This window comes from Amphiura filiformis, unplaced genomic scaffold (genome assembly GCF_039555335.1).
Source record: "Amphiura filiformis unplaced genomic scaffold, Afil_fr2py scaffold_125, whole genome shotgun sequence".
Classification (NCBI taxonomy): Eukaryota; Metazoa; Echinodermata; class Ophiuroidea; order Amphilepidida; family Amphiuridae; genus Amphiura; species Amphiura filiformis.
The window spans coordinates 75,703-102,885 of NW_027305589.1; the positions used below are offsets into that span (position 1 = coordinate 75,703).

Below are 27,183 nucleotides of genomic sequence, written 5' to 3' on the forward strand. Positions count from 1 at the left end.
CAACAAACTAGAGTTATAAAAGGGATCTCTTTGAAGCTTAGGTTAGCCAGTGTTGAAACAAAAGTTACAATTATTGTGTGAAGTCTTCAAACTTCAGTTCGCGGTTCTTATGTGTGTTGGAGAAAAGAAAATACGCCAAAGGCGATAGTAGAACCGATAGTGCTCGATTTTTGTCGACTCAGAGAAGCGGCAGGCTGAAGTATCTCCATACACGAACTGTGGCATTTTGCTGGACTAACATTGATTGACAGCCATACTGCACTAATTGATAAATAATAATTAAATTGTTCTACATAATAAACAGTGTGTTTGCGTGTTTGCTCGGTAGCAGGTGATTTTGGCCTGGGTTATTTTAGTGACCATAACAATTGTCTTAGTCGGTGTCTATTGTTTTTCCACGGACTTGGTGTCAAAGGTCATTAAGGTGTCATTTCCGGTCTGAGACCATTAAGGGCCATTAAAAGGTCCTGCATCCACCCTCATATTTCAACTTCTGCAAATAGTAGCCTTTTCGTATTTTATTTTATTACATATTTTATTTAACTCAGTGATCAAATACATTAGAAATACGTTACCAAAACATATTACATACTATGAACATCATAAAAGTACACACCACACAGCAATCAATCAATACACGTGTATCTGCTATGCACGCCGCTATATAACAATATGCAAAAATAGAGTTGATAATAATGGTAACTACCCTATTGTTAGTAACGACCAAACAGAATAAAAATCCTACATTGTTAAGGGGACAATAAAATAAGCAGTGTCTCACCTCTACGATTAAAAAACATGGTGGCAGTGTGATAATTTGAAGTAACCGCTCGCGCTCTTGTCCTTTCCAGGTGTGCTAAGGGAATTGGGCAGCCGAGTTGTGCACTAGCTTAGAGTGGTGTATCTGCTATATGATATTCAGACGATAGCTCTTTGGATACCGGGGTAGAAAATTTCTAAAGAAACCAATTGTAAGGCTTGCACTTGAGTGTTTGCACTTGAGTATATGTGTTGAAAGAATATGATAATCTTAAGTGAGCGCATTGAAGTTCAACCGTGCGTTTTGAAATCGCAAACTGACATAAATTCAGATTTTATATGTACAGAACAAGAAAAATGACTGCTGCCCCCATTTGTCAACACTTAAGAGTTACGGAACGTAACACGGTACTAGCGCAGTGTAGACCACTGGTGGAGGCAGTCTAAAGCAGATGACATACCAGACTCACTGACATCTACAGAGGTCAGTGACCAGGCTATTGTCAATAGCCTTAGTCGGAGATCCCTCTGCCCATAGTCTCAAAACTATTAAACAGGTTGGAACAAAATGACCATGCGTGGCTATTGAAGAACTAGTGGATTCGACCTACCATCGTGGAGCTTGCTGCCATGAAGTTATCGGGGCGATGACATCGTACACCATAAATACTTTAAAAAATATATCTTTTTAACTAGCCGGCTCACCGGCTAGGTCTTGAGTTGCTTCTTCTGATGAAAGACAGTTGATACAATTAACAGAATTTTGAATTCTAAATTTTCTCATGTTGCTCAGTGACTACAAATTAACTTTCTCACTCTCAACGTCAAAAAACAAAATCCATGCTTTTTGGCACTCATCAAAAACTTGCCCGTACCCAAGATAAGCTCAACATTCAAATTAGAGGTGAGGCAATAGAACAAATTGACCAATTTAAATATCTTGGTGTTTGGTTTGACCCATCACTTACCTGGTGTATAAATATTGACAAAGTGGTCTTAAAAGTCAACAAGCGTATTGGTCTTTTAAGAATGGTACGTAATGTACTCCGAACAAAAACTCTTGCCATGTTGTACAAATCTTTGACTATTGTGATGTAGTATGGGGTGATGCCCAAAATCCTCTATTGTCTAAATTCAAATTACTTCAAAATACAGCTGGTAAAGTCATTCTCGGTCTCCCACGTCGTTTTCCAACTGATGTTTTATCAAGAAGACTGAGACGGGAAAAACTTTGCAATCGTCGTTTGAAACACCTTAATATCATCTGTAAACATGGTTCATTTTGAACAATTCCAGTGAAAAACTAGAGTCAATAGAATCTATAGGTACAAGCCGCCGAACGCGTTAATGGATCAATTTTGAAATTTGACCTTCGACCCCTAAACTTTGACCTTTGGGTTATAAATATTTTTAACATATTTAGAATGTCGTAAGAATCGTTCCTATTGAATTTGAGCTCGAATGGACCAATTTCAAAATTTGACCTTTGACCCCTGTAACTTGAGCCATGGGTCACAAATGTCATCAAATGTATTTTTCTCGTGTTTAGAGTGCCACAATGGCTATTACTATCATGTTTGAGCCCAGTTCAAGCATGTCGGTGATTTAACCTTTGACATCTATAACGTGACTCCTGGGTCATGGATCGGGTAAACTGTACTTGTTTTGTGCTTACGATGTCAGAAGGATTACTCCTGGTGAATTTCAGCTCAATCGGAGCTTGTTTGTAGAATTTCACCTTGAACTTTGACCTATGGGGTCAAGACTATTATAGACCTCCCCTACCACTAACGTTGCATAACTCTAGTAATAACGGGCCTTATCCGTTTTCCATAGGCTAAGATATAGCCAATTTGGCTAAATTTTAAGCATTTTATCGAGTGTCAGAAATGACCTTAGATGACCTTTGACCCCAAATCTATGACCCCGCAGTAAACATCGTTCAATGAGCATCACCTAGCTATTTCACACTGTTTTTTGAAATTTTTTAGACTTTGACCGGAAATGACCCCTTAATGACCTTTGACCCCTTATATGTGATCACCCTATAGACACTGACTAAAGTTGAGTCACATGACTTAACCATGTCATCATCGCATGTTGTTTGTTGAAGAAGTTACGTTTTAAAGCGAAATCACATTTTTAACCATTGTAGCTAGGTCAAAGGTCACAGCCAGGTCAAAGTCAAATGGAATGTTTGGCCTAGTGCAGTGGTTATTTGGGTCAAGTATGGTTGAAATATGTTAATCTCTGGCGGAGCATTTTGAAAAATTTGAAATCGATTGCCAGAAGAAGAACTAGATCTGTAGACAGAACTGAACCTAGCTGGGCTTGCCGGGGCCGGAAATGCCAATCATAAAATTTGACCTTTGACCCCTAAACTTTGACCTTTGGGGTCATAAATATTTTTAACATGTTTAGAATGTCAAAAGAATCATTCCTGTCCAATTTGAGCTCGATTGGACCAATTAAAAAATTTGACCTTTGACCCCTAAGCTTTGACCTTTGCGGTCATAAATATTTTTAACATATTTAGAATGTCGTAAGGATGATTTCTGTTGAATTTGAGCTCAATTGGACCAATTTTAAAATTTGACCTTTGACCCCTAAACTTTGACCTTTGAAGTCACAAATATTTTAATATGTTTAGAATGAATTTTTGAAGATTTTAGATTTTAACCCGAAATGACCCCTTGATGACCTTTGACCCGAATTCTGTGAACACCCTATAGACACTGGATGTTGTTGAGTGAATAGGCCTCTAAACAAGGACGAGGGGGCCTATTTGACCAACTCATCACGCCCTCAACGGTTTCTGTTGCCTATAAATGGAAGCAGTCAGATGCGATGAGTTGCTATTCTGATGAAACCACTAGTGTAGTGGTGAAACGTCACTAAAAATGTGAGTAGTCAACGTCATTTTTCACTGGAATTGTTCAAAATGATCCATGTTTACAGTCGAATCCAACATTCTAAATGAACTTGTTCAAAGACCTTAAGGCATGGGGTATGAGCGACCTTGAAGTACAGGTATCTGGAGAAGGGAAGCAACGAGTTCCCCAAATCACAGCGACAGGTAGTGCCTGGGCCGTCGAGTGCTAATATATATTTATTGTATGAGCCCAAAGCGCAATACAAAGGGATACCGCCAGGTACCATGTTGTTCGCAAGCTGCACGTGTTATTCTGTGGATTCATGATCTATTAAATAAAACTTTTCCTGGTGTGTTAACTGTCATTAAAGCTAGACACCAGTTTATTTTGAACTTGAACGGGTATCCAATTATTGAGAAAAGAGAGGTTCGGCAAACTGGCTTTTAATGAGCACAATGTACATTATTATAGACCAAATACACCTATAGAAGCAAGTTCAAGCAACACTTTGGTACCTTGGACTATTGTTCTATAGTTGCCGATATCTCTCTCTACATGCTCTAGTTGGTGCATTACCTGCATGCCGCGCTTTATTTAGCAAGATCAGTCATGAACGATTTGCTTTTTACGCATCGTTATTGGGTTGTGAAAACGCGAAATTATTCGAAGGGGTTTAGGCTATTGGGTTGTTTATTAGGGGAGATTATTTAACATTGATATTTATATTCTATAATAATAAATTCACTTTAAGGAAAATTTGCTTGTGTCAAGGTCGAATTTTTCTGGTTTTACATTGCAATAATATTAAATAGCACCAGGCTTCGCATTTTGCACTTTTATTTAGTGTTTAAAATTTGCAATTAATAAATTGGTTTTTACATGACAAAACATCGTGTCACCGGAAATTGATAGATAAGCATCGCATGTCAGGGTTGCCAAAAACATTTTCAGCCCAAATGGTTGGTCAAATAATTGAAAAGTCGCCCAATATTTTTTTTATTATTTACCATTGGTTCCTATGGAATAAGAAACTACCAGAATTCATGTTAGCCAATGTCGGAAAGTATCCCTTTTTTCTTAACCATATATTATTGGTGTTTATAGGACAGGATATTGTCGCCTAGAAAATCTTCAAAAGTCGTCCTATATTATTAAATCGCGGGTTTTGCAACCCTATACTATTTGTATACTGACCTGAGCGATCCAAACTGTGGTTACATAACATGGCAATTACATACAAGGTTGCCAATTGTGGGTCAAATAATTGAAATGTCGCCCGAAAAAATTCTTAACCATTGGTTTCTATGGGATAGGAAATACTAAAAATCGCGGTAACTAATGTTGAAAAGTCATCCAATTTTGTTTTTAAACATTGGGTTCTATAGGACAGGACATTGTCAAAAGTTGCGGACGAAATCTTAAAAATGCGTCCTATTGGGCTTTTAAATCGCGGGTTCGGCAACCCTATGCTCCTATGAGCCAATGTTGACATTGTGTTAAACGGTCAACGGTGAAGCAAGAACTGTCTTTAAAAAGACAACGCGGTTGATATAAAAACATAGAATGCGATATCATGATATAGGCCTACATGTTCACTTAAAACAAATCCACCAAACAAACATTTTGCCGCCCCTTCCTCAACAGCCCGAAAAGGTTGACCCAATTTTTTTTTCGGTGGTTTGAAAAAGTGAAGAGCAAAAAAAAGAAAGAAAAAAAAAGGATTATAAGCGCTATAGTATATAGTACCATTTTTTCCCTTCCTCTAGGCTAGCTCTCTCCTCCCTTTTTCCTCCCTCTCTCCTTTTTCCTCTTTTTTCCTTGCGCTAGGGGGCGGGGCCCAAATAGGCAATTTTTGCCAGGTGGGCAATTGCCCCCCTCCCCGGCAGCTACGCCACTGTACAGCAGGTGATATCCTGTAAACATCTGAGACGAATATATACCTAAAGGTAAACATGGTAAATAAACAGTCTTTAAAAAGACAACGCGGTTGCTATAAAAACATAGAAAGCGCTATCATGATATACATGTTCACTTAAAACAAAAGTAAAGAAATAATTTAGGCCCAAATAAATAAAGAGCATACAGCAGGTGATATCTTGTAAATAAACAGCAGCATGTGCTATCTTGTCAAGAATGATAAGTCATATTAGGCCTGTATAAAATTTGAAAATGTGTTTGATGATAATTATACACTTAGAACAAAAAATAAAGCAATATTTAACACAACCATCTATTAAAAATGATTAGAGAAAATTTATGAAAACAAACAAACAAAATAGGCCTGTATAAGAGCATGAACCCCAATAAAGAATTACGTAAAATTAGGTAAAACAATGAAAAAATCATGAAGTGTATGATGATCATTTGTGAGTATTTAATTTATGCGGTAACTGTGTCTCACTATAAAAAGCAAGGGTATCGGTATATATACAAGGATTATCATATACGGTATACTCAAAATACGGTATATTCACTATAAACACGCTCTATGATGCAAACTCATAGGTGTTGTGGGTTTGGCAATTTGGGAGGGGGTGGGGGTTCAAATGACCCCATAGGATTATAAAATCAAAATTTCAAATTGCTCAAATACTTCTTTCAAATATATCAAATTATTTACATAAATAAACAAAAACAAATAACAGGTACGTGCTTGAGCCCAGGCTTGGAGCAGTAACCAATGGTTACTAACGTGCACTACGACAGCGAATTGCAATCCTAAGAACACAATGAGATTTTTGTCAATAGTTGAATTACATTGCAGAAGGACCTAGGAACACCTGCGAGAACATCTTTAGATATGAGCCTTGTTTGCGGATTATACGTTGCGAGATTGGACGAGCATGATGAAGGGCTGGTCTAGGTTGTTTTACGAAGTAACGGGTCGAAGACATTCATTGTTTTAAGCTAATTAATCACGGACTTACTTCAAACAAGTGAAACATGCAATGATAATAATTAAAATGATTTATAGATATGATTTCAGACGTCAACGGTCGGGAGCAGTGATGGGTCGCGCGACAATTCATGTGTTCAATTGGAGCCCTGTCTCAAAACAAGTTGTGCAAGTGAAAAGCGCCCTCTTTGGCCATTAGAAAATACCGTTGTGACATGATGCTTACATCAACGTCAAGGGCACAGTCTTAGCTCTCAAATACCGCTTGTTTTGTTCAAGTTGCTTTTTTTAATCTCGAGATACAGGGTGTCCCAGAAAAAATTACCGAGCAAATAAATTTGGACGTAAGTCGAGAAATAGACATCAGAATCCACAAATCTAAACATCAGCGTGTAGCACATCTTATTCTGCATCATATAATGTCAATTTTACTGGAATCGGTTGACTGATTGCGATGAAATTGTCAATTACATAACGGATGCGTCAATTCACTTCATTCCAAGTTTAAAAGTCTAAGAAAGATCATTCAACACAATGCGCACTAAAATGTCAATGGGCTTCATGTTTTGTTCTGTGAAATCCTTTTCGTTCTTTTTAAATAATCTGTTTCTTTCAAAACATTCAATTAGGTTTTGTTCAGATTTGAAAACAACCAGCACGATATTGAAAATGAAAGCTTGCATGTAAGATGATGTTCGGTTCTTGTAAATATATTTTTCGTTAATGTTGATATAAATGTTGCATAAAGAATTATTACATAAAAGAATCCCAGCTGGCTTAAAAAAATTCTCACAGACATTTAAGTTTTTTTTTTTTTTCGTATATAGAAATTGTAATGCAAAGTTTAAATCTTGTAAAACTTCAACATTAATGTTGCATGGTATCAAAAATCACACGTAAACTGTAAGCACTAGATCATTATCATTCTTGGCTCAAATGTTCTTTGGCAATTTAAAATATAACATAATATTTGCACAACCTAAAGAATTAAAGCTGGAAAATCAAAGTTTTCTCGGACAAAATGTAATTCATCTTTAATGAAAGCATGAATAACATAACACCTTCGAATTATAAAATAGATAATGTGGAATAAATGTAATGAGATACACAAACTTTATAGGTCTGTCACACTACGACGGACTGGATCAACGTACATCACCGAATACAAAAATATTTTATTCGGTGGAAAAATCACCAGTCCGGCAGAAGATTCGGTGGGATTTTGGGTCCGATTCCCGTTCGTCTCTCTATGCGTTGTGGCCGCTAATAATCCTGCAGGCGTCTTATATCCGATCGTTCAACGTCCGACAAATGACCGGATTTTGGGGTCCGATTCCCGTTCGTTTCTCTATGCGTTGTGGCCGCTAATAATCCTGCAGGCGTCTTATATTCGATCGTTCAACGTCCGACAAATGACCGGATTTGGGGGTCAACGTCCGACAAATGTCCGGATTTGGGAGTCCGATTCCCGTTCGTCTCTCTATGCGTTGTGGCCGCTAATAATCCTGCAGGCGTTTTATAGTCAATCGTTCAACATCCGACAAATGACCGACGAATCCGTGGCATGTGGCACCAACAGGGACGTCCACCCTATCAGAAAAGTGGGGGAGGAGAGGGTGTTTGAGAGGGTTTTTGACCCCTTAGAGGCAGTGACGTAGCAAGCACTTTTTCAGAGGGTGAACAAAGTGGGGAAAGACAACCTTTAAGGGGGAAAACTTTGACGAAAATGGCCAAATATTGGCTAATAAGTACAAAAGGGCTACAAATCTGATATATCAGGGCAATCAGCGTCCGGGGGCAACAGAGGTGAGAAACCTTTGGACAATGAAGGCCCAATTGAAGCCATTTGTCATTTTTTGGTGAAACGAAAGCCTAATTGAAGCCATTGAAAAGTTTTCACCATTATTGTAAAATATAAACAATTGTTTTAAAAATAACACGTGGATATCCATAGCAGAAGCAAAAAGGAAGACTTGTCCATTTTTCAAAATGAAGGTCCAATTGAAGCCATTTGCATGGGGACTGTAGGGCCTATTTACATTATTAGGCCTAGGCCTATTGTGTAAAAATTTAGTTTTAAAAATGGAAAATTTGGAAAATTGTTTTTGGTGCATCATTTTTACACTATTATTGCCTTAAACAAAAAACAAAGAAGGCCCGACCTGAATTTGCAAAATTTAAAATGTTACACTGATCCATTGACACTTAGATATAAGACTACAGACTTTTAATTTCAGGTAAAGCATGCATGGATTGATATGTTAAAGTCAGTAATAGACCTAAGTCCGTCTTAAATACTGACTTTGGTGACAAAATGTCACGGGCCCTACATATCGACGGGCCGGCAGTAATTTTCACAGGCTTTTGGGCCAAGGAACCACATATTTAAGCACTGCCTATAATAATCACAGGCATATACTTAGGCTTACTATATGCTATCCTGGGCCTACTCAATAACGTACAATTTAACCTTTTCCATGTTTTCTCTTCCTTTTGCTTTCTTGTCAATCACTAAAACTGGTAGGAATTTGATATTGCGTCCTCTACCCTTCAGAAAGTGCCCCTCCCTCAATACTACTTACATGCATAGGCCTACTAAATTACGTGCAATTTAACCTTTTCTCTTCTCTTCTCTCTTCAATTTTTCTCACTTTCTTTTCTTTTTTCTCTCCTTTCCGCCTTTTTTCTACTTGTCAGTCACTAAAGTACTGGGGGAAATATGATATTGCGTCACACACCCTTCAGAAAGTCCCCCCCCCTCATGATCGATACCCATGTTCGCCATAGGGTGTAACGGTGGATATGTGAGAAGTACTGCGTGCTCTTCTGGAGCAATTCGGAGCTCATCATGGAATGTATGATAACAAATTCTTTCCATATCGTCCCAGTTGGTGACAATACCGTGTTTAATGGGGTACGTAATATTCAGATTGTCTTTGTTGCTCAAAGCCTGATTTCCGAAGTAGTTGGAACGAAGCCCTGCATCCTATATAGATCCATAACATGTAAGGAGGAGGTGGTTAGAAATAATCGTTTAAAGATTATAACGTCTTTATTTTTATTTACTTTTTTATTTTATAATCTATTTAAGTGCAAGGTAAATAATCTCACCCGTTGTAATGGCGCACCAATGACTGTCGGAAATACAACACTTGGGATGCCGTCTTCTGCAAAACCTGCTTTGACCATACCGGAACCAATATCCAGCACAACAGCACTAGCATCGTCAAAGTTAAACGCCTTCTTAGCTGTAGGAAATTAAGTAACAAAATAGATTAATAATATATATACAATATATATATAGTGTGGTCTGGTCTTTTTTGGTTCATTCATTCTTGAAATATTATACATGTGTAAGAAATGAGAACAGAAAACAACGTAGCAGTGTAACATGAAATTTAATCCGAGCTTTCGCCCTCGGGGCTTCATCAAGGATGGTATTGGCAAACTGGTAAAAACGAAACAGGGACATAAATGCCAGGCAATAAACCCATTTATCACAGGATAATATTGCAAAACTACAAAATGAGCAGATCAGAAACAATGTTGATGCACAATGATTATACAGAAAATAGATTATAACTGTTTATGGCAAAAAATAGCAAAATTATGATGATATTGTACTTGCATAGAGCCAACAATGTAATACAGAATGAGTATAGCAATCTATAAAAAAAAAAACTAAAAAAACAGTTTCGAGTCGTACTGACTCAAGGCCAAAATCACCTTTTACCAAAATTCACACGAATGCACAACACAAATACACTGTTTGATTAAAATCTAAGTCTTTAATTGAAAGTAAAATATGATTTGTTACAATATATTGTGATGTGCCCTGGGTAATTTAATTTAATTATTTAGCCTTGTTTACAAGCTGAAAGTATTTCGTGAGATGGGAACCCCCTTGCACTTGCAAGTGTTGGTGTTTCAAGTCATTTTGGGATTCCCCACAAATTATTGTAAACAAAGTCAGATCTATGTTTCAAACTTGGAAATCCCCAGTTCAGTGTATTGTACCATAGGAAAACCCCCCAAGAAGTGATGTAATGTGAAAGGTTAATGTGTATAATTAATCTTGGGAAATCCCAAGCTTGCATCATCTAGTTGTGAAGATGTGAATGAAGTAATGGTTATTAATAGATGATGGGTTTTGCATGAGTACTGGTATAAGAGCTGGAGGCTTGAGTTTGGACTTTACAGAATGTCATGAGAGATTGTAAAACTCCACATGTGTGTGTTGGTCTTCGTGATTCAAAAAAGAAGTGCATTTTAACCAGTTTACATAGCCAATAATTGAGCTATTTTAATACAGCAACGAAGGAGATTTATGAGTACGCGAATGTGCTCTTCCTCATCGAATGATTAAAGTTCTTCTGTCGACTTGCTGGAGTCTGGTAATTTAAAACCACACATCTGTCAAATACAGTAGAGCAATGCAGAAAGAGTGATTGGGAAACACCATTTTTGGAGAAAGCAGCGCAAGGAGATAAATATTTGGAGGAAGCAGCGCAAGCAGATCATTGTTTGGAGTAAGCAGGACCATTTTTGTGTGAGGATTTTATACGCAAGGATATTTATACGTGCATGTGTGCAAAGGACTTCGCTGATTTTCGCAGGACAAGAGGATAAGGATATATACATCAGCCGTTCAGAACATTGCAAGAACTCTATTGTTATCTTTTTTTGTATGTGCATTTGTTGTCATATATTTTACCAATCATGTCTTGCTTTCAATTAAAGACTCAGATTTTGTTAGCTTAATCAAACAGTGTATTTGTGTTGTGCATTCGTGTGAGTTCGGGTAAATGGTGATTTTGGCCTTGAGTCCAGTACGACTCGTAACAATATGACAACAAATGTACATATATAAATTACAATATAATCACACAATCACAATTTTAACTACTCAGTACTTTTAACTACTCAGTACTTAACCAGCAGTCTTCTTCTAGGTGCTCATAGAGTTCTTGCAATGTTCTCGACGGCTGATGTATTATCCTTATTCACTTGTCCTGCGAAAATCAGCGTAGTCCATTGTACACTTGCATTTATATATCTTTGCGTATAAAATCCTCGCCCAGAAATGGTGCTGCTTTCTCCTAACAATTAACTCTTGCGCAGTTCTCCTAACACTTGACTCCTTGCGCAGTTCTCCTAACACTTGACTCCTTGCACAGTTCTCCTAACACTTAACTCCTTGCGCCGTTCTCCAAACACTTAACTCCTTGCACAGTCCTCCAAACACTTAACTCCTTGCGCAGTTATCCAATAATGGTGTTTCTTTCATCAATCACTCTCTTTCTCCAGGAAACGAGCTTCTTTCTGCATTGCTCCACTTTATTGACAGGTGTATTGTTTTATAAACCAGACTCCAGAAAGTCTTTCATACATTCAACATCTCCTTCGTTGCTGTATTAAAATAGCACATTATTGACTATGTAAACTGGTTTAAATGTACCTCTTTTTGAAGCATAACCATGATCAACACGTAGAAAGTTTACAAACTCTCATAATATTCTGCAAAGAGCAAACTAAAGCTTTCACATTTTTATACTCCTAAAAATCCAAGATCTATTAATAGACCATTCTGTCATTCACTTCCTGGATGAATTTCTAAAATTATGTCATCATATCACTATCTAAGGGATTTTCCCAATGATGCAATACAGAGAACTTTCTGGAATAGTAGGGATTTTCCAAGATTATTAATAACTCTGATTGAGTTTGTTTACTGTAGCCTAAGGGGTTCCCCCAAAACATGTCATTTCCCCTTTCTATTATTTCTCATGACAAGCTTTATGTTTTAGACACATATAAATAATCAAATCAAATTGCTCAGGGCACATCACAACACTAACTTACCGAGAGGAGAGATGCAAAATATGTGTGATGGTGACGGAAATACGAATGATAAGACAATGGTCAATATGGAACAAAAACTGAGACAAAAGCAGCGCGAAAAGGGAATGAAGGCGTAAAAGGCAGAAACTGCAGTGAGGGCGGAAATAAGTTAAAAGCCCGAGGCTGAAAAATACCCCGAGAGACAGATACTAGAGTACAGACGCGCTATGAAGAGCAAATCAGTAGGCCTATATTTACGATTCAATCGGGCATTTTTACGATGTACATTTTTTATTATGGAAATTGTTGATTTAAATGTTGATTTCGTTCGTTTAAGTTTGAAAGCTAGACTCAACCAGCATACGAGGCCCAGCACAAACGAGGCCCAGATCTAAATAGACTAAATGGTTTGAAGACCAAATGGGCATTAGACCAAATGGCTATTAGACTTATTAGTTAGAGACCAAATGGATATTAGACTAAATGGTTGTTAGACTAAATGGTTTTAGACTTATTGGTTATTAGACTAAATGGTTATCGGACCAAATAGTTATCAGACCAAATGATTATTGGGCTTAGTGTATATTGACCTACGTGGGTTTAGAAATGGATGTAGACAAAATGGATATTAGACCAAATTGTATTAGATCAAATGGCAAATCCCCTGCTGGACTCTTTCCATACAGTTTGTATGGCTCCGTGTCAATACACCGCCGTGTCCACATCTACTCCAACCAAGGACCTAATCAGCTTAATCATAAAATAAATTAGCAGCAGTGTACAGACCGTAATTTGGTATCAAATTAGAACGGAAGAGACAGGTTTTCCATTAAGATTAAAATAAGTTGTAAACCTAGTCATCTTCCTACACAACTAAAACAGAACATTTAATTTTCTCAAGTAAAATGTCACAACTCCAACCTATTTGGTTACCCAACTTGAGAAAGAAAGAAAGAAAGTCAATCGGCTAGACTAATCAACCAAGACATTCTTAAAATATGGTTAAAAACTCACTCTTACCAACACCTATGTCCAATGGGCTTTCCTTTTTCATGGACATTGTCTTGACTTTTTGGTCAAGGCTAGACATTCCGCTGTCAGCTAATGGGTCGTTTGTGTCTTCGCTAGTCTGAAATGAAATTGGAATAGGCCGATATGTTTGTCTTGTTTTATTTTTGCTTTTGTAAATGTTATACAATTGAAGTGCCTTCATTATGCCTATTTACTTGAGCGCTTCAACCTAGTGGGAATAGATTGAACAAAAATATATCCTGGATGTCATATTTGTTAATTAAAAATTGGGAATTTTGTTACTATTCGCAATGACTCAAGGCCAAATAGACCTTTGTCCAGTTCTCACACGAATGCCCAACAACAACACACTGTTTGATTAAGTTAACAAAATCTAAATCTTTAATGGAAAGTATAATATGATTGACAATGATGATGCATATAAACATGAATGCATACACGTTATAAATCACACCAGTGGCGTAGATTTCTTTTTGACATCGGGGGATGGGGATGGGCACCTTTTGGTGTCAGAATAAGTTTATGGTAGAAATGCACGGCAACCGCGCGAAAAATGTTGCCATTTTGAAGGTAAACGGATGCAATGTACACTTTTGGGGCTAAAATGGCCAAATATGAGGTTAATTTGGTCAGAAACCCACATACAGGTCTCAACATTGGGGGGGGATGATTGTATGGACCACCCCCCCCCCCGGCAAAATATTCTAATGCACTCAATGTTTCGGACGTCTAATGTATATCCTGGTTCGAATCACTGTTTATCGAAGTCCACTGTAGATTCGAATTCATATATCATATGCGTAAAAATATCCTTGCACAGTTGACAATTTCCAAGACGGTGCTACTTTCACTTTCTTTACAAAACAGGCTTTTTCCACTCAGTTCCACACAATTCTTTTGGGGTATGCGCACGTTACTTGAAATCGACCTTCGTTATTGCATGATTAAGAAAGATGTTGATCTTATACTCTTTGTGCTTCACCACACAATTCTTGTCAAATGTGACATCAGAATTGTCATCTTTGCTTTTATCTACATTGCCAAATTTGTCTACATCGACATGTTCATCTACATCAGCATTGTTTACTGCTCACACAGGTTTTGAAATGCCACTTCACTTCACTTCGCTCAACACACTTTTTGAGCATATTATGTGGCATAACTGCCTGCTCTTAAGTCAACCAGGAGTCTTGAGTAATACAATCTTCTTCACCCAATTATGACTCTACTCACATTGGCCATGATATCTGGCTTGTAATGGTTGTCCTGGAAATTGAAAAAGTATTTATCCCCTGGCTTGAACACTCTTTCTCTGGTATGTTTGGCATTGTTTCATTTTGCCCTGACCCTGTTTTAAGTTTTCTTTGGCAATATCAGTTGCTCTGTTTATAAGCCTATGCTTAAAAATTGGAGACATACGGTGATCCAATAGATTGACATTTGATTTCTCTTTCTGAGCCGCTTTCTTTTCACGAACTTTAAGGGTCCGTGTACTTAAAAGGACTAAATCCCAAAGTTTCCTGAACAGCTTCCCTAGCCATGCTAGCAGCAAAGCTCGTCCCAGTCTTTCTGGAATTCCAAACAGTACGTCCTGATCAAAGTTTGGTGGAACCTTTCTTGTGATTCTGGATGGTAAGCACTTGAGATATACTGCTCTATACCTAATTGGTATATGACTCCAGAAGTAAAGTTTAAACCTTGATTATTATTATTATTATAATTTCAGATATTTATAGAGCGTTTTAGATTAAAAAAAGAAAGAAAAACAGAACAAAACTCTGTACAAGTATAAATAGTAATATAAGTGTTGTTATTATTATTGTTATTGTTATTATTATTATTAATATTACTATTATTGTTATTATTATTATTATTATTATTATCATTATTATTATTATTATTATTATTATTATTGTTATTATTATTATTATTATTATTATTATTATTATTATTGTTATTAGTTTTGTTATTATTATTATTATTATTATTAGTGTTATTATTATTATTATTATTATTATTATTATTATTATTATTATTATTATTATTATTATTATAGTAGTAGTAGTAGTAGTAGTAGTAGTAGTAGTAGTAGTAGTAGTAGTAGTAGTAGTAGTAGTAGTAGTAGTAGCAGGGCTACGACACTCAAGAATTTGCATAGCAAAATGACCCATCTCCTCCGCAGCCAATTTGGTTTCGCTCCATCGAAATCAAGCTGGCCACGGAGGAGACTACCCTCCTTTGTGTTTGTTCATTTGTGCATGGAGAGCCATTCTTGGAGTCTATAATAACTTAGGCTACGCTCTCAGCTAGAGTCCTACGCTGCATTGTACCAGAAATACCTTTTCTGTGAAATCGCTATGGAGCCAACCGATACTACGTATTCATTTTGAAAATATAGCATTAAAATTAGTATCACCCTTGTGGCCCTCGTGCAGTGGAAAACCTTAATTCTTTCATTAAAAAAATGAAAATTTAAAAAAACACGGATCTACCTGTGCTCCTATATTGCACAGCAATTTGTCTCAAATATAAATGAGTTTTAAGAAACATACGGGATATGATAAACCATTGACCTGACGCCATGATGTAGGATCTATTAGTCGTTTTATATATTAATGTATACCGTATTAGCTCGTATTGTCATAATACCAATTGTCATAATATATAATAAGTAATATTTAGCAACGTAAATGTGCAGTTCATATGCACAAACGAATACTAATCTTTATGGGTGCACAATAGTAATAAATTTCCCTATATTTTGTGTACAAAATGGCCTCTATTCAAATGGCTCTACCTACCTTACGAATTTTTCAAAGTGATGTTTCCTGACTGACAAACAAACAAGCAAGTAAACAAACTAAATTAAATATATTGGTGACCATTGAATTTTCGAGCTACCGGACCACGAATGCAATACACTTTTTTCACCCAATTTTCAAAATAGAAGCACTTGTGATTTTACCTAGAAGCAGCCGGTTTGAGAAATACATGAAAAATCTGAATAAAAGCCCAGAATCTCTTCCAATCTTGGCAGATGCTCAGATTCAAGCCTACATTTATTACCTGGCACAAATTTTTCCCAAAATCTGCACAATTTTTTTGGTTTTTAATATTGATTTATACAAGAGACATTATTTGGTGATGTGAAATCTTATGATATTCAGGTTTTTGTACATCACGTATAACATGTCACATAGGAGGTCATAAGTGTTAACCTTCATCTATTGTATTTGTTCATCTGTGTATGGAGAGGAGAAACGCCATTAAAACTCCATCAGTATTAGGGCGTAGTTCAGTGAACTCACCGGATTGCTATTCCAAGTACTTTGATAATACAGATAATATGTAATAATGGGTCGAGGCGATTGCATTGAAAGACCTGATAAATTATTCATAACAGTTACGTAATCAATCGATAGTGCGGAAACTTTTCATTTGCAAACAACCAAAGTTCGTGATCTTTTAGCGTTGGAAAAGAACCCACGTGAATAGAGTGCCCTCTCAAGAATATCTACTCTCTGGTAGTAGTATTTATATTATTATTATTATTATTATTATTATTATTATTATTATTATTATTATTATTATTATTATTATTATTATTATTATTGTTGTTGTTGTTGTATATTAATATTATTACTGTTATTATCATTAGTGTGCCTGGTATGTCTTTGTCTGGAAGTAGGCCTACCGCAGCCGTCGCGTGGAGCTGACCATGGCCAGGTACCACATGAGTATCATCTGCAGTGGTCGGGTGGGGCTTAGACGTGAGCGCTGTTTTAGTCCCCGCCCCCCCCACCGACTGTCCGACAGTCTCGGTTCGGTTCGGTTTCTGGATAATGGAACGATACATAATTACACCTGGCCTATAAAAATATGCCAAAGTCCTTTACCAAAGCCCCCCCGTCCGCTTCTAAATACTCAGGGCCAAAAACAAAATGCTCTTTATCCACAAATCGATGCCACAACGCTACACCTTTATATTGAACACTAAAATTCAGTGACCGCTCCCCACGCCGACACTGTTTTGAATCTTCCATTGTTCAACTAAGCCCGTAATTCTGTTGTCTATTATGATAGCCCCGCCCAAGTTTCAATTCAAATATGGTAGCACTAAGCTATGCCGCCGATGTGATGCGCTGTATGCCCTGGAGATTGAGATTGAGGTTGGATCACTTGTCAACAACTGAGACGCGGTCTGGTATGCACAATATTTATGGCAACAATAAGTTTGTGTATGTGCAGCATCATTGGCAATCATATTATACTTTTTATAAATGAAGTGTCCGACAATCACAACATTATGTCTTATATGTTAGAAAAATAGTTATCAAGCACGAATCACATGGTTTTATTTGAAACAACTCATATTAAACATAAAAACGAATAAAAACAGCCATCTCTCAACACGCGATATTCAAAATTCCCGCGCCGAAATTGTCTAGAGCAATGTCGTCCCAATAATTCAACGAAGCCTGGCGACAAATAAGCACAAATAACCATGACGTCATTGCTCTAGAACATTTTTGAATATCGCGTGTTGAGAGATTAGTATGACCCCCAGGTTGGTGTCAAATGAATGAGTAAAAAGTAAGGAATACGATAAAAAAAACCTGGGAATCATACACCTAATGATTTTAAAGTTATAAGAAAAATTATAAACTTTGGGTCCCTATTTTCAGCTTTGGCGGAGGTTTCAATAAGAACGGCGCATCTTTACAATTTTACACCTGTATAACCTTTCTGAGAAATATATGAACAGATTTATTTTTGGTTGTGCACTATCAAAATTATTTACTCCCCCCCACCCCGTCGATTACCGTAAAACCCAAACTCTTATATCACACCGGCTGTCAAGGTATCACTTGAAGCCATTATGTACGATCTTATAATATGAAATTGCTTTTTTTTTTTCATATTTGTAATGTGTACACATGTCCCAACTTGCACCTAAATGAAATCGGCCAAATTTGTTGTCTTTGTAGGTTAACAGAGCAAAGTTCGACATATTATCATGTCCTCCTGCATATTAAATGGCCAAAATAACCAGTGGAGTTTTTTCACTATACCTTGTTATTTCAACTTACAATGGACAGCAACCCTTCCCGTCATTTATTACTATTAAAATTTCAACATTTTAAATAAAGAATAACAAAAAATAAAATTTGACGGAAATCGTACACTAAGACTTTAAATAGAGGGATTAGGCGTCTAGGTAGTATAAAAAGACATCTTAGTTCTTACCCGATAGTGCGTTTTCTCAACGACAGAAGGAAATACGGCTGCGGCACTCGGATTGTCGGCTCCTGCAAACCCGGATCCATTGTCTTTTGCAAGACATTGCCCGTCATTGTCGGATATGATGTTAACTGCATCAATATAATGAATTATAGAGGTTTGAATTCAATGTATACAAAATAGCATAATAATAATGACTAAAGGCGGTAACGAGAGATTAAGGGTACTTGGCCATCAATTTCATTCAGGGGCGGGTTTGAAAAACGGCACAGCGCATTAGTAAGGGAGTGATCGTTATTTACGACAGGCGTTTTGAGGGGGGAATTTTTCGTTGAACCAAGGGGGGGAATGTTAAGTTTTAAATGGAGAAATTCGGGAAAACAGGGGGAATCCGAAAATTTTGAGCGGACGCGAGGGGGAACGCGAAATTTTTGTCGATATTCCCCCCTTGCCGTAAATAACGATCGGTCCCTAAAAAGAATAAAAATACCAAAATTTACACCACGGTTCGAACCACTGCCAAGGCACTATGAATGATAAATGTTGGCTGTCAGCAGATGCCCAATGGTACCGGGAAGTGTTGCAGAAAGGTAAGCGTATTCATTATTTGTTAAATGGGAAATCCGAAAAGGTATTGACAGGTCAAAATTCTCACCCTAGAAATATTGTGAAATTAAATAAAATAAAATAAAGTTTAGGCTCCACAAACAACGTCCAAGTATTCCTGTTGGGGTTTGCTACACGCGTATATAATAAATTATGATTTGGGGCTAATTTGAGAAGAGTTATGGCCTCGAGTTTCAAAATGCACCGAGTGCACGTTTTTTGATCAAAAACCTCGACAATTCAAGTCTCTGTAAAAGCAAAGAATTATCTGGGATAATTGCAACTAAGTATATGAAAGTTATAATCTAAGCTACAGATGCATCATTAATTTCCTGACTATGATATTTACTTGTGGAAAAAGATTACTTTAATATTTTGGCGGGATTATTTCCCGTTCAAAATCAATCAATCAACCAAGCAAGCAAGCAAGCAACTAATCAATCAATCAATTGTGATGTGCCCTGAGTAATTTCATTTGATTATTTGAATTTGTTTACAACATAAAGCTTGTCATGAGAAATAATAGAAGAGGGAAACCAAGAGTTTGTGTGCTATGACATGTTTTTGGGGAACCCCTTAGGCTACAGTAAACAAACTCAATCAGAGTTATTAATAATCTTGACAACTCCCCTCTATTCCAGAACATTCTCTGTATTGCATCATTGGGAAAATTCCTTAGATTGTAAAATGGATATACTGACATAATTTTTGAAATCCCTAGGAAGTGAATGACAGAATAGTCTATTAATAGATTGTGAGTATAAAAGTGGAAAGCTTTAGTTTGCTCTTTGCAGAATATCATGAGAGTTTGTAAACTTTCTACGTGTTGGTACATAGTTTACATAGCCAATAATGTGCAGCAACGAAGGAAATTTTGAGTGTATGAAAGACTTGCTGGAATCTGGTTTATTAAACAACACATCTGTCAATAAAGTGGAGCAATGCAGAAAGAAGCCTGTTTCCTGAGAAAGAGAATGATTGGTGAAAGAAACACCTTTTTTGGAAGGAGTTAAATGTTTGGAAAACGGTGCAAGGAGTTAAGTGTTTGGAGAACTGCGCAAGGAGTTACGTGTTTGGATAAAGGAGCACCATTTCTGTGCGAGGAGTTTATACGCAAGGATATATATAAATGGACTTCACTGAACAGAGGTTTTCGTAGGATAAGCAAACAAAAAGATACATCAGCCGTCAAGACCATTGCAATAGATCTCTATGATCCCCAAGAAGAAGACTGCTGGTTAAGTACAGTGAATTAGTTAAAACTGATTGTGTGCGTATATTGTATGTGCAATTGTTTTCATCTACCAATCATATTCTACTTTCAATTAAAGACTTAGATTTTGATAACTTAATCAAACAGTGTATTGTTGTTGTGCATTCGTGTGAATTTGGATAAAAGTGATTTTGGCCTGCAGTAAGTACGACTCGTAACAAATCAATCAATCTCCCAAATAATGTTTTTCACACCTTCCTATTTGGGTTAAAACTAATTATGTGAAAGTATTTATCGCCTACCCAGCAACATTCGTAATTTACTTCGTTTATTGTCTAACTACTTTTTGGGACTGTGTATGAAGGGAGTGGAAACGATTAATTGATGGCTTTTTTTATTTTTTATTATTTACTCATGTTGCCCTTAAGGGTACTTGCCCATGAATTTCATTCAGGGGCGTGTTTGAAAAACGGCACAGCGTATTAGTAAAAAGAATAAAAATACTAAAATTTACACCAGGGTTCGATCCACTGCTGATAGACTATGGATGCTGAACAGTGAACGATGCCACTGTGCCACGGCGGTACCTGTGGTTAATGTCTGACGATTTTCAAAGATATACATATCAACACGTTTCTAGTGTATTGAAAAGCAAATTTTGGTAGTAATACAGTCATAGTAAGACATTGGACTCTACTTGTCTGTTTGTTTTTCATTTAATACAAATTAATTTTAATGAATTTAACTGGTATGACTCTTAGGACTCGTAATAAACGACGATTAATTTTCTAATAAATATAATAAAAACGCTGGGTCATGCAAGGCGTCCTTGTAATTTATGTCAAAACCAGGGGAGCGACAACACACCCCTACGTGTATAAGCCTACTTGCAAGATCGATACTCAATGATCCAGACAATAGCATTTGAATATACCGCCCTTATGTATGCATCTGCTTGACATGCCTGGTACCATAATAGCTTCCAATAGCCTACCCCAACGTAAATAGCTCTCTTCATTTCCTCGCTGTGCCAAAATATACGTGTCATGTACGTAATTTCGAAGCATATTTTGTTCAAAAATGATAGAAGGGGACTGTTTTCAGCCAAAATGTTGGCTGTCACCAGATGCGCAATGGTACCGGGAAGTGTTGCAAAAAGGTAAGCGTACTCATAAATTATTCAAAATATCATTATTTTAATGAATTCGGATGCGAAATCCGAAAAGGGATTGACAGGTCAAAATTCTCACACTAGAAATATTGTGAAATCAAATCAAATCAAATTTAGGCTCCGCAAATAACGTCCAATTATTCCCATTGGTGTTTGCTACACGTGTATATAATAAAGATTTTGGAGACCAAATGTAATAATTTTGTAGGTATGTAGAATGCAAGAACAAAGAAATTAATGTTCCTGAAATGTGTACACTGTACGCTTTCTGTCCCTACTGATTTCGATACTCAATTAATTCTTGCAATAATGTTCTTTGATGATTTATGTTGGCATTTCTATTTTATTGTAGGCAAACATGTAGTAGTTTCCAATTATCTCAGTGACGTATGATACTTCATTGTATTTGAATCTTTAAGAAAGTTCATTTTACTGCCGATATTTTAAGTAATGTCCCCCATTCCACATGAGCTATTTCTATTGAGACACTCTGTATAGATGAAAAGTGGACAAAACATACTTTTAAAACAAGGAAATATATATCTGATACCTTCTTTGTTTCCTTCTTTGTTAAGGACAGCAACGATTGATGCAATAGTAGGTCGGTTTCTGGGATTGTAATTCCAACACTTCTGCATTATATCTGCTAGATCTTTTGAGCAATAACTTGGAACAGTTGGCTTGGCTCCATTACCTACTTCAAAGACTACTCTGTGCCATTCCAATGTTGGGAAGGGTTCTTTCCTTGTACAGATCTCCAATATCATCATCCCATAGGCATATATGTCAGCTGGCTTGGAAAAGACAGCCCGTCCCTGATCATTCCCTACGTGCAGTTCCGGTGCCATGTAACGAATAGTCCCTTTTTGGCTAGATGTTGATTCTGAATTCTTTATTTGGCGTGAAAGGCCAAAATCGCATAGTTTCAGCAGATTGTCTTCAAAGAGAAGACAGTTAGATGGCTTGATATCCCTGTGCAGATAGTTCTGATCATGGAGGTACTGAATCGCTAAAGCTGATTCCTTTGCCCATTTTTGCTTTAACTCATGCATCAGAGGCTTGGAAGAATCAGATAGATAATCATGCAGTGACCCACGTGAGGCATATTCCATCAGAATCACATGAATTGGACCTGATTCGGAAAACCCTATCAACTTGATAATATGTTTATGGGAGAGCCGACTCATTATTTTCATTTCTTTATCTTCCAGATTGAACAAAGATTTTGCAGCAGCTTGATGGTAGCCATTGAAAGGTGTACTAAAGGATACGCGGTTGACTGCGCCAAACGCCCCTTGTCCGATTTTTTCATGGAAAGTGAGTTCCTTATATTCAATCATGTCTACTGGAAAAGCAGTTGCCATTTTAAACTAATATAATCTGAAAGAAATAAATTTTTAAAAAGCAGTAAAAGAATGAAAATAATTAGGTGTCATGTGTGTTATGGTCACTAAAATGACCCAGGTCAAAATCACCTGCTACCAAGTTCACTCAACACCAAATACACTGTTTATTATATACAACAACTTATGGTAATGTATTAATTAGTGCAGTATGGCTGTCAATCAAGTCACATAACAAGATCATACAAACAATAAACTAAAGATTACTACAAAGATCACCATACTGCAGTTACTGTCCGTGTTCCTATACACAATACACAGTGTTCTTACCATTGACGCGTAACCTCTACAAATAGTGTATGTTAGAAGTATGGGTAATTGCCTAGTTAACGTCGCTGTGTGAAAAATAACCGGCCAATAACAAGTACTCTTCTATAATTCTAGAAAATATAGTTTGTAACATGTCCTAAATTTTTAGCTAATTTAGATGTTTGGAAATATTCGCACTTTGGTGTTTTAGTGTATGTTATAGGTAATAGTACATTGCCTAGTTAACGTCACTGTGTGAAAAATAACCGGCCAATATTTAAAGTACTCTTCTGAAATTCTAGAAAATATAGTTTTGTAACATGTCCTAAATTTGTAGCTAATTTAGGTGTTTTGAAATATTCGCACTTTGGTGTTTAGGAAGGATATGTAAACGACAGTTAACATCAAAAAATATGAAAAAATTATTTCCAAACCGTGTTACGGCCCACAGCCATTATGTTTCTCATTTTCAAGAATGTGGTTAACAATATGCACAGTATTGTCTCATTTCGTGAACAAAGGCCACACGGTAATTGTTACCTTGCGTTTGCTTTATAATCGTTCACCCAACTGAAACTATAATACCAGCTCATTGCTCATTGCACAGGTAAAACAGACACATATGTGTGTGGATTTAAACAAAGAAGATCTGATGTAACATAGTTGAGCTGTTTTCAATGAGTGTTATCTTGGTTTAATAGCTTTTAATGGGGTTTAAGTCCTGCAAAGGTCGTGATGAATTCTACTGTAGACATGACTGCATCATGCTTATCTAAGCCTGGAGATCTTGATTGGCAGACCTTCTCATGAGATTCCTTTAGTGCAATAAATTTCAGTTTATATGCACTACAGTCGTGCAAATCATGTTTAAGTTGTCATATTCGGCATATGAGTAGTACTTAGTATAGTGCTTATTAATCTAGGCTATGGAGGCATTTTAACAGTACCCTCATTTTAGTAGAAAAGGGTCATTGAACTTTGCACAGAGGGTCAAGTTCAAAATTACTCAGACCTGTTCAAAATTCACACCATCGTGGTCCTCTGGTAATAAGGATTCAGAAAAAGTATACTTTGATCTATCTATGATGTATGGTTATGGAGTTAGGTGACAACTCTCTAGTCCGAAGGCTCCTTAGTCAGAAAGCTCGCTAGTCCGAACACGTAATTTACCATTCGCTAGTCCGAATTCTGAAAAAGGTTCGCTAGTCCGAATATCGGGTTCTCTAGTCCAAATATAGAATAAGGCTCGCTAACCCTAACCCTAAACCCTAAACCCTAACCCTAACCCTAACCTTAAGCCTAAACCCTAACCCTAACCATAACCCTAACCATAACCCTAACCCTAACCATAACCATAACCATAACCCTAAACCCTAACCCTAACCCTAACCTTAAGCCTAAACCCTAACCCTAACCATAACCCTAACCATAACCCTAACCCTAACCATAACCATAACCATAACCCTAAACCCTAACCCTAACCCTAACCTTAAGCCTAAACCCTAACCCTAACCATAACCCTAACCCTAACCCTAACCCTAACCCTAACCATAACCCTAACCCTAACCCTAACCATAACCATAACCATAACCATAACCATAACCCTAACCCTAACCCTAACCCTAACCCTAACCCTAACCCTAACCCTAACCCTAACCCTAACCCTAACCATAACCATAACCCCTAACCCTAACCCTAACCCTAACCCTAACCCTAACCCTAACCCTAACCCTAACCCTAACCCTAACCCTAACCCTAACCCTAACCCTAACCCTAACCCTAACCATAACCATAACCCTAACCCTAACCCTAACCCTAACCCTAACCCTAACCCTAACCCTAACCCTAAACCCTAACCCTAACCCTAACCTTAAGCCTAAACCCTAACCCCTAACCATAACCCTAACCATAACCCTAACCCTAACCATAACCCTAACCCTAACCATAACCATAACCATAACCATAACCCTAACCCTAACCCTAACCCTAACCCTAACCCTAACCCTAACCCTAACCCTAACCCTAACCCTAACCCTAACCATAACCATAACCATAACCATAACCCTAAACCCTAACCCTAACCTTAACCCTTGTTCTATTCATACTGCAGTTACTGTCCGTTTTCCTATACACAATACACAGTGCTCTTTCCCATTGACGCGTGACCTTTACAAATAGCCCTACGTTAACAGTATGGGGATATGCCTAGTTAACGTCGCTGTGTGAAAAATAACCGGCCAATATTAAAAGTACTCTTCTAAAATTCTAGACAATATAGTTTTGTAACATGTCCTAAATTTTTAGCTAATTTAGGTGTTTGGAGAGGGTCGTACTTTTGTGTTTTAGGAAGGACATGTAAACGACAGATAACACCAAAAATATGAAGAAATTATTTCCAAACCGTGTTAAGTCAAAAATCATTATGTTGCTCATTTTCAAGAATGCTGGTTTACAAAAAGCACGCCATTGTCTGATTTCGTGAACAAAGCCACACATAACATTGTTTCCTTTCGTTTCCTTTATAATCGGTTACCCAACTGAAGCTATGAATACCAGCTTTATTGCGATATCGCACATGAAAACAGTCACTTGTGCACAACCAGAGAAGATCCGATTTAATCAGTTGAGCTGTTTCAATGAGTGTTATCTTGGTTTAATAGCTTTTAATGGGGTTAAGTCCTGCAAAGGTCGAGATGAATTCTACTGTAGACATGACTGCATCATGTTTCGGACTAGAGAACCTTCGGACTAGAGAATCTTCGGGCTAGCGACCCTTCGGACTAGAGATAGAGTTTTGGGCAAAAGAGTAACATTGTGATGTCATATGTCCAATTTTGCCCCCGCTAGGAGCGAAAATGAAATTTGCTCTGATTTTTGATAAAACTTATATCAAATTATTTGTCTTGTTGCAGATATTATTTTTCTGATTTATCATGAAACGACCAATAATTTGGGATAATTTTCAACATAATCGGAGCATTCAGATCCTGAGTACAATTTTTTTTCCCAATAAGCAAGATTTCTGACTAGAGTAGTGTATAATAGTTATTAATAATAGTGTATATATCACTGAAGTGATTATATATCACTCACGTGTATAATCTCTCAAGGTTCTATTGTAATGTCGGTGGAAATATTTCGATGGTCTATATTTTTTCACAGTGAAATAAGCTATGGCTATTTTGATAACTAAATCAATGATTTCAAATGTAAATTGACTTGTTCGACCTCTCTGCTCGTGAATATTGCACTGTGAAATTTAACAACTTCTTTTGTATAATTTGATGAAAGTAACTTCAAACCTGTGGTCGCACAGTTATATAACAAACTCAAATGAAACTGAAACGGCTTGGTACAAATAATAAGTTTCTAACAATGGGTATACAGCCTGTCTCAAAAAACATTGTGCAAGTGAAAAGCGCCCTCTGTGGCAATTAGAAAATATCGTTGTGACATAATGCTTATATCAACGTCAAGGACATAGTCTTAGCTCTCAAATGCCGTTTAGTCTGTTCAATTTGCTTGTTTTAATCTCGAGATATGCTTACGTAACAACGAAAGGGTAAAATCACAATTGTGCCACTTTTACTAGGGAAGAGGGCTGTACATGTAAATCAAAGATAGCATCAAGTTTATCAAGAGTTCCTTCGTGAAATCAAAAGAATCCATCAATTACACAAAAATACAAAATTGTTTTTAATGTGTTATCATGATAAAGGTATAATATTCTCTTTTTCTACTTACGACATATTAAACGATAAATAAATATTTCACATTCTGCTGTAAAATTAAATATATGTGCATGTCAATGATTTTACCATGGTAAATACTGTTATTTTTGTCATTCAAGAAATGTTAAAAGACAAACAAATATTACACACTTATAAGTTAATGAACTT

The 27,183-nt window shown here is 36.9% G+C and overlaps 1 protein-coding gene across 1 annotated transcript in view; it reads right to left on the minus strand.

The window, feature by feature from the left end:
* The window catches only part of LOC140145068 (actin, cytoplasmic 1-like), a 54,926-nt gene that overhangs the window by 16,216 nt on the left and 11,527 nt on the right, over window positions 1-27,183 (minus strand). The window contains exons 2-7 of the mRNA XM_072166854.1: window positions 22,183-23,012; window positions 18,649-18,773; window positions 13,390-13,498; window positions 9,640-9,776; window positions 9,301-9,514; window positions 8,999-9,012 (exon numbers count right to left, since the gene is read on the minus strand). Of these exons, the coding sequence (XP_072022955.1) occupies window positions 8,999-9,012; window positions 9,301-9,514; window positions 9,640-9,776; window positions 13,390-13,498; window positions 18,649-18,773; window positions 22,183-22,996 (1,413 nt within the window). The 5' untranslated portion in view covers window positions 22,997-23,012. The remainder of the gene's footprint in view (window positions 1-8,998; window positions 9,013-9,300; window positions 9,515-9,639; window positions 9,777-13,389; window positions 13,499-18,648; window positions 18,774-22,182; window positions 23,013-27,183) is intronic.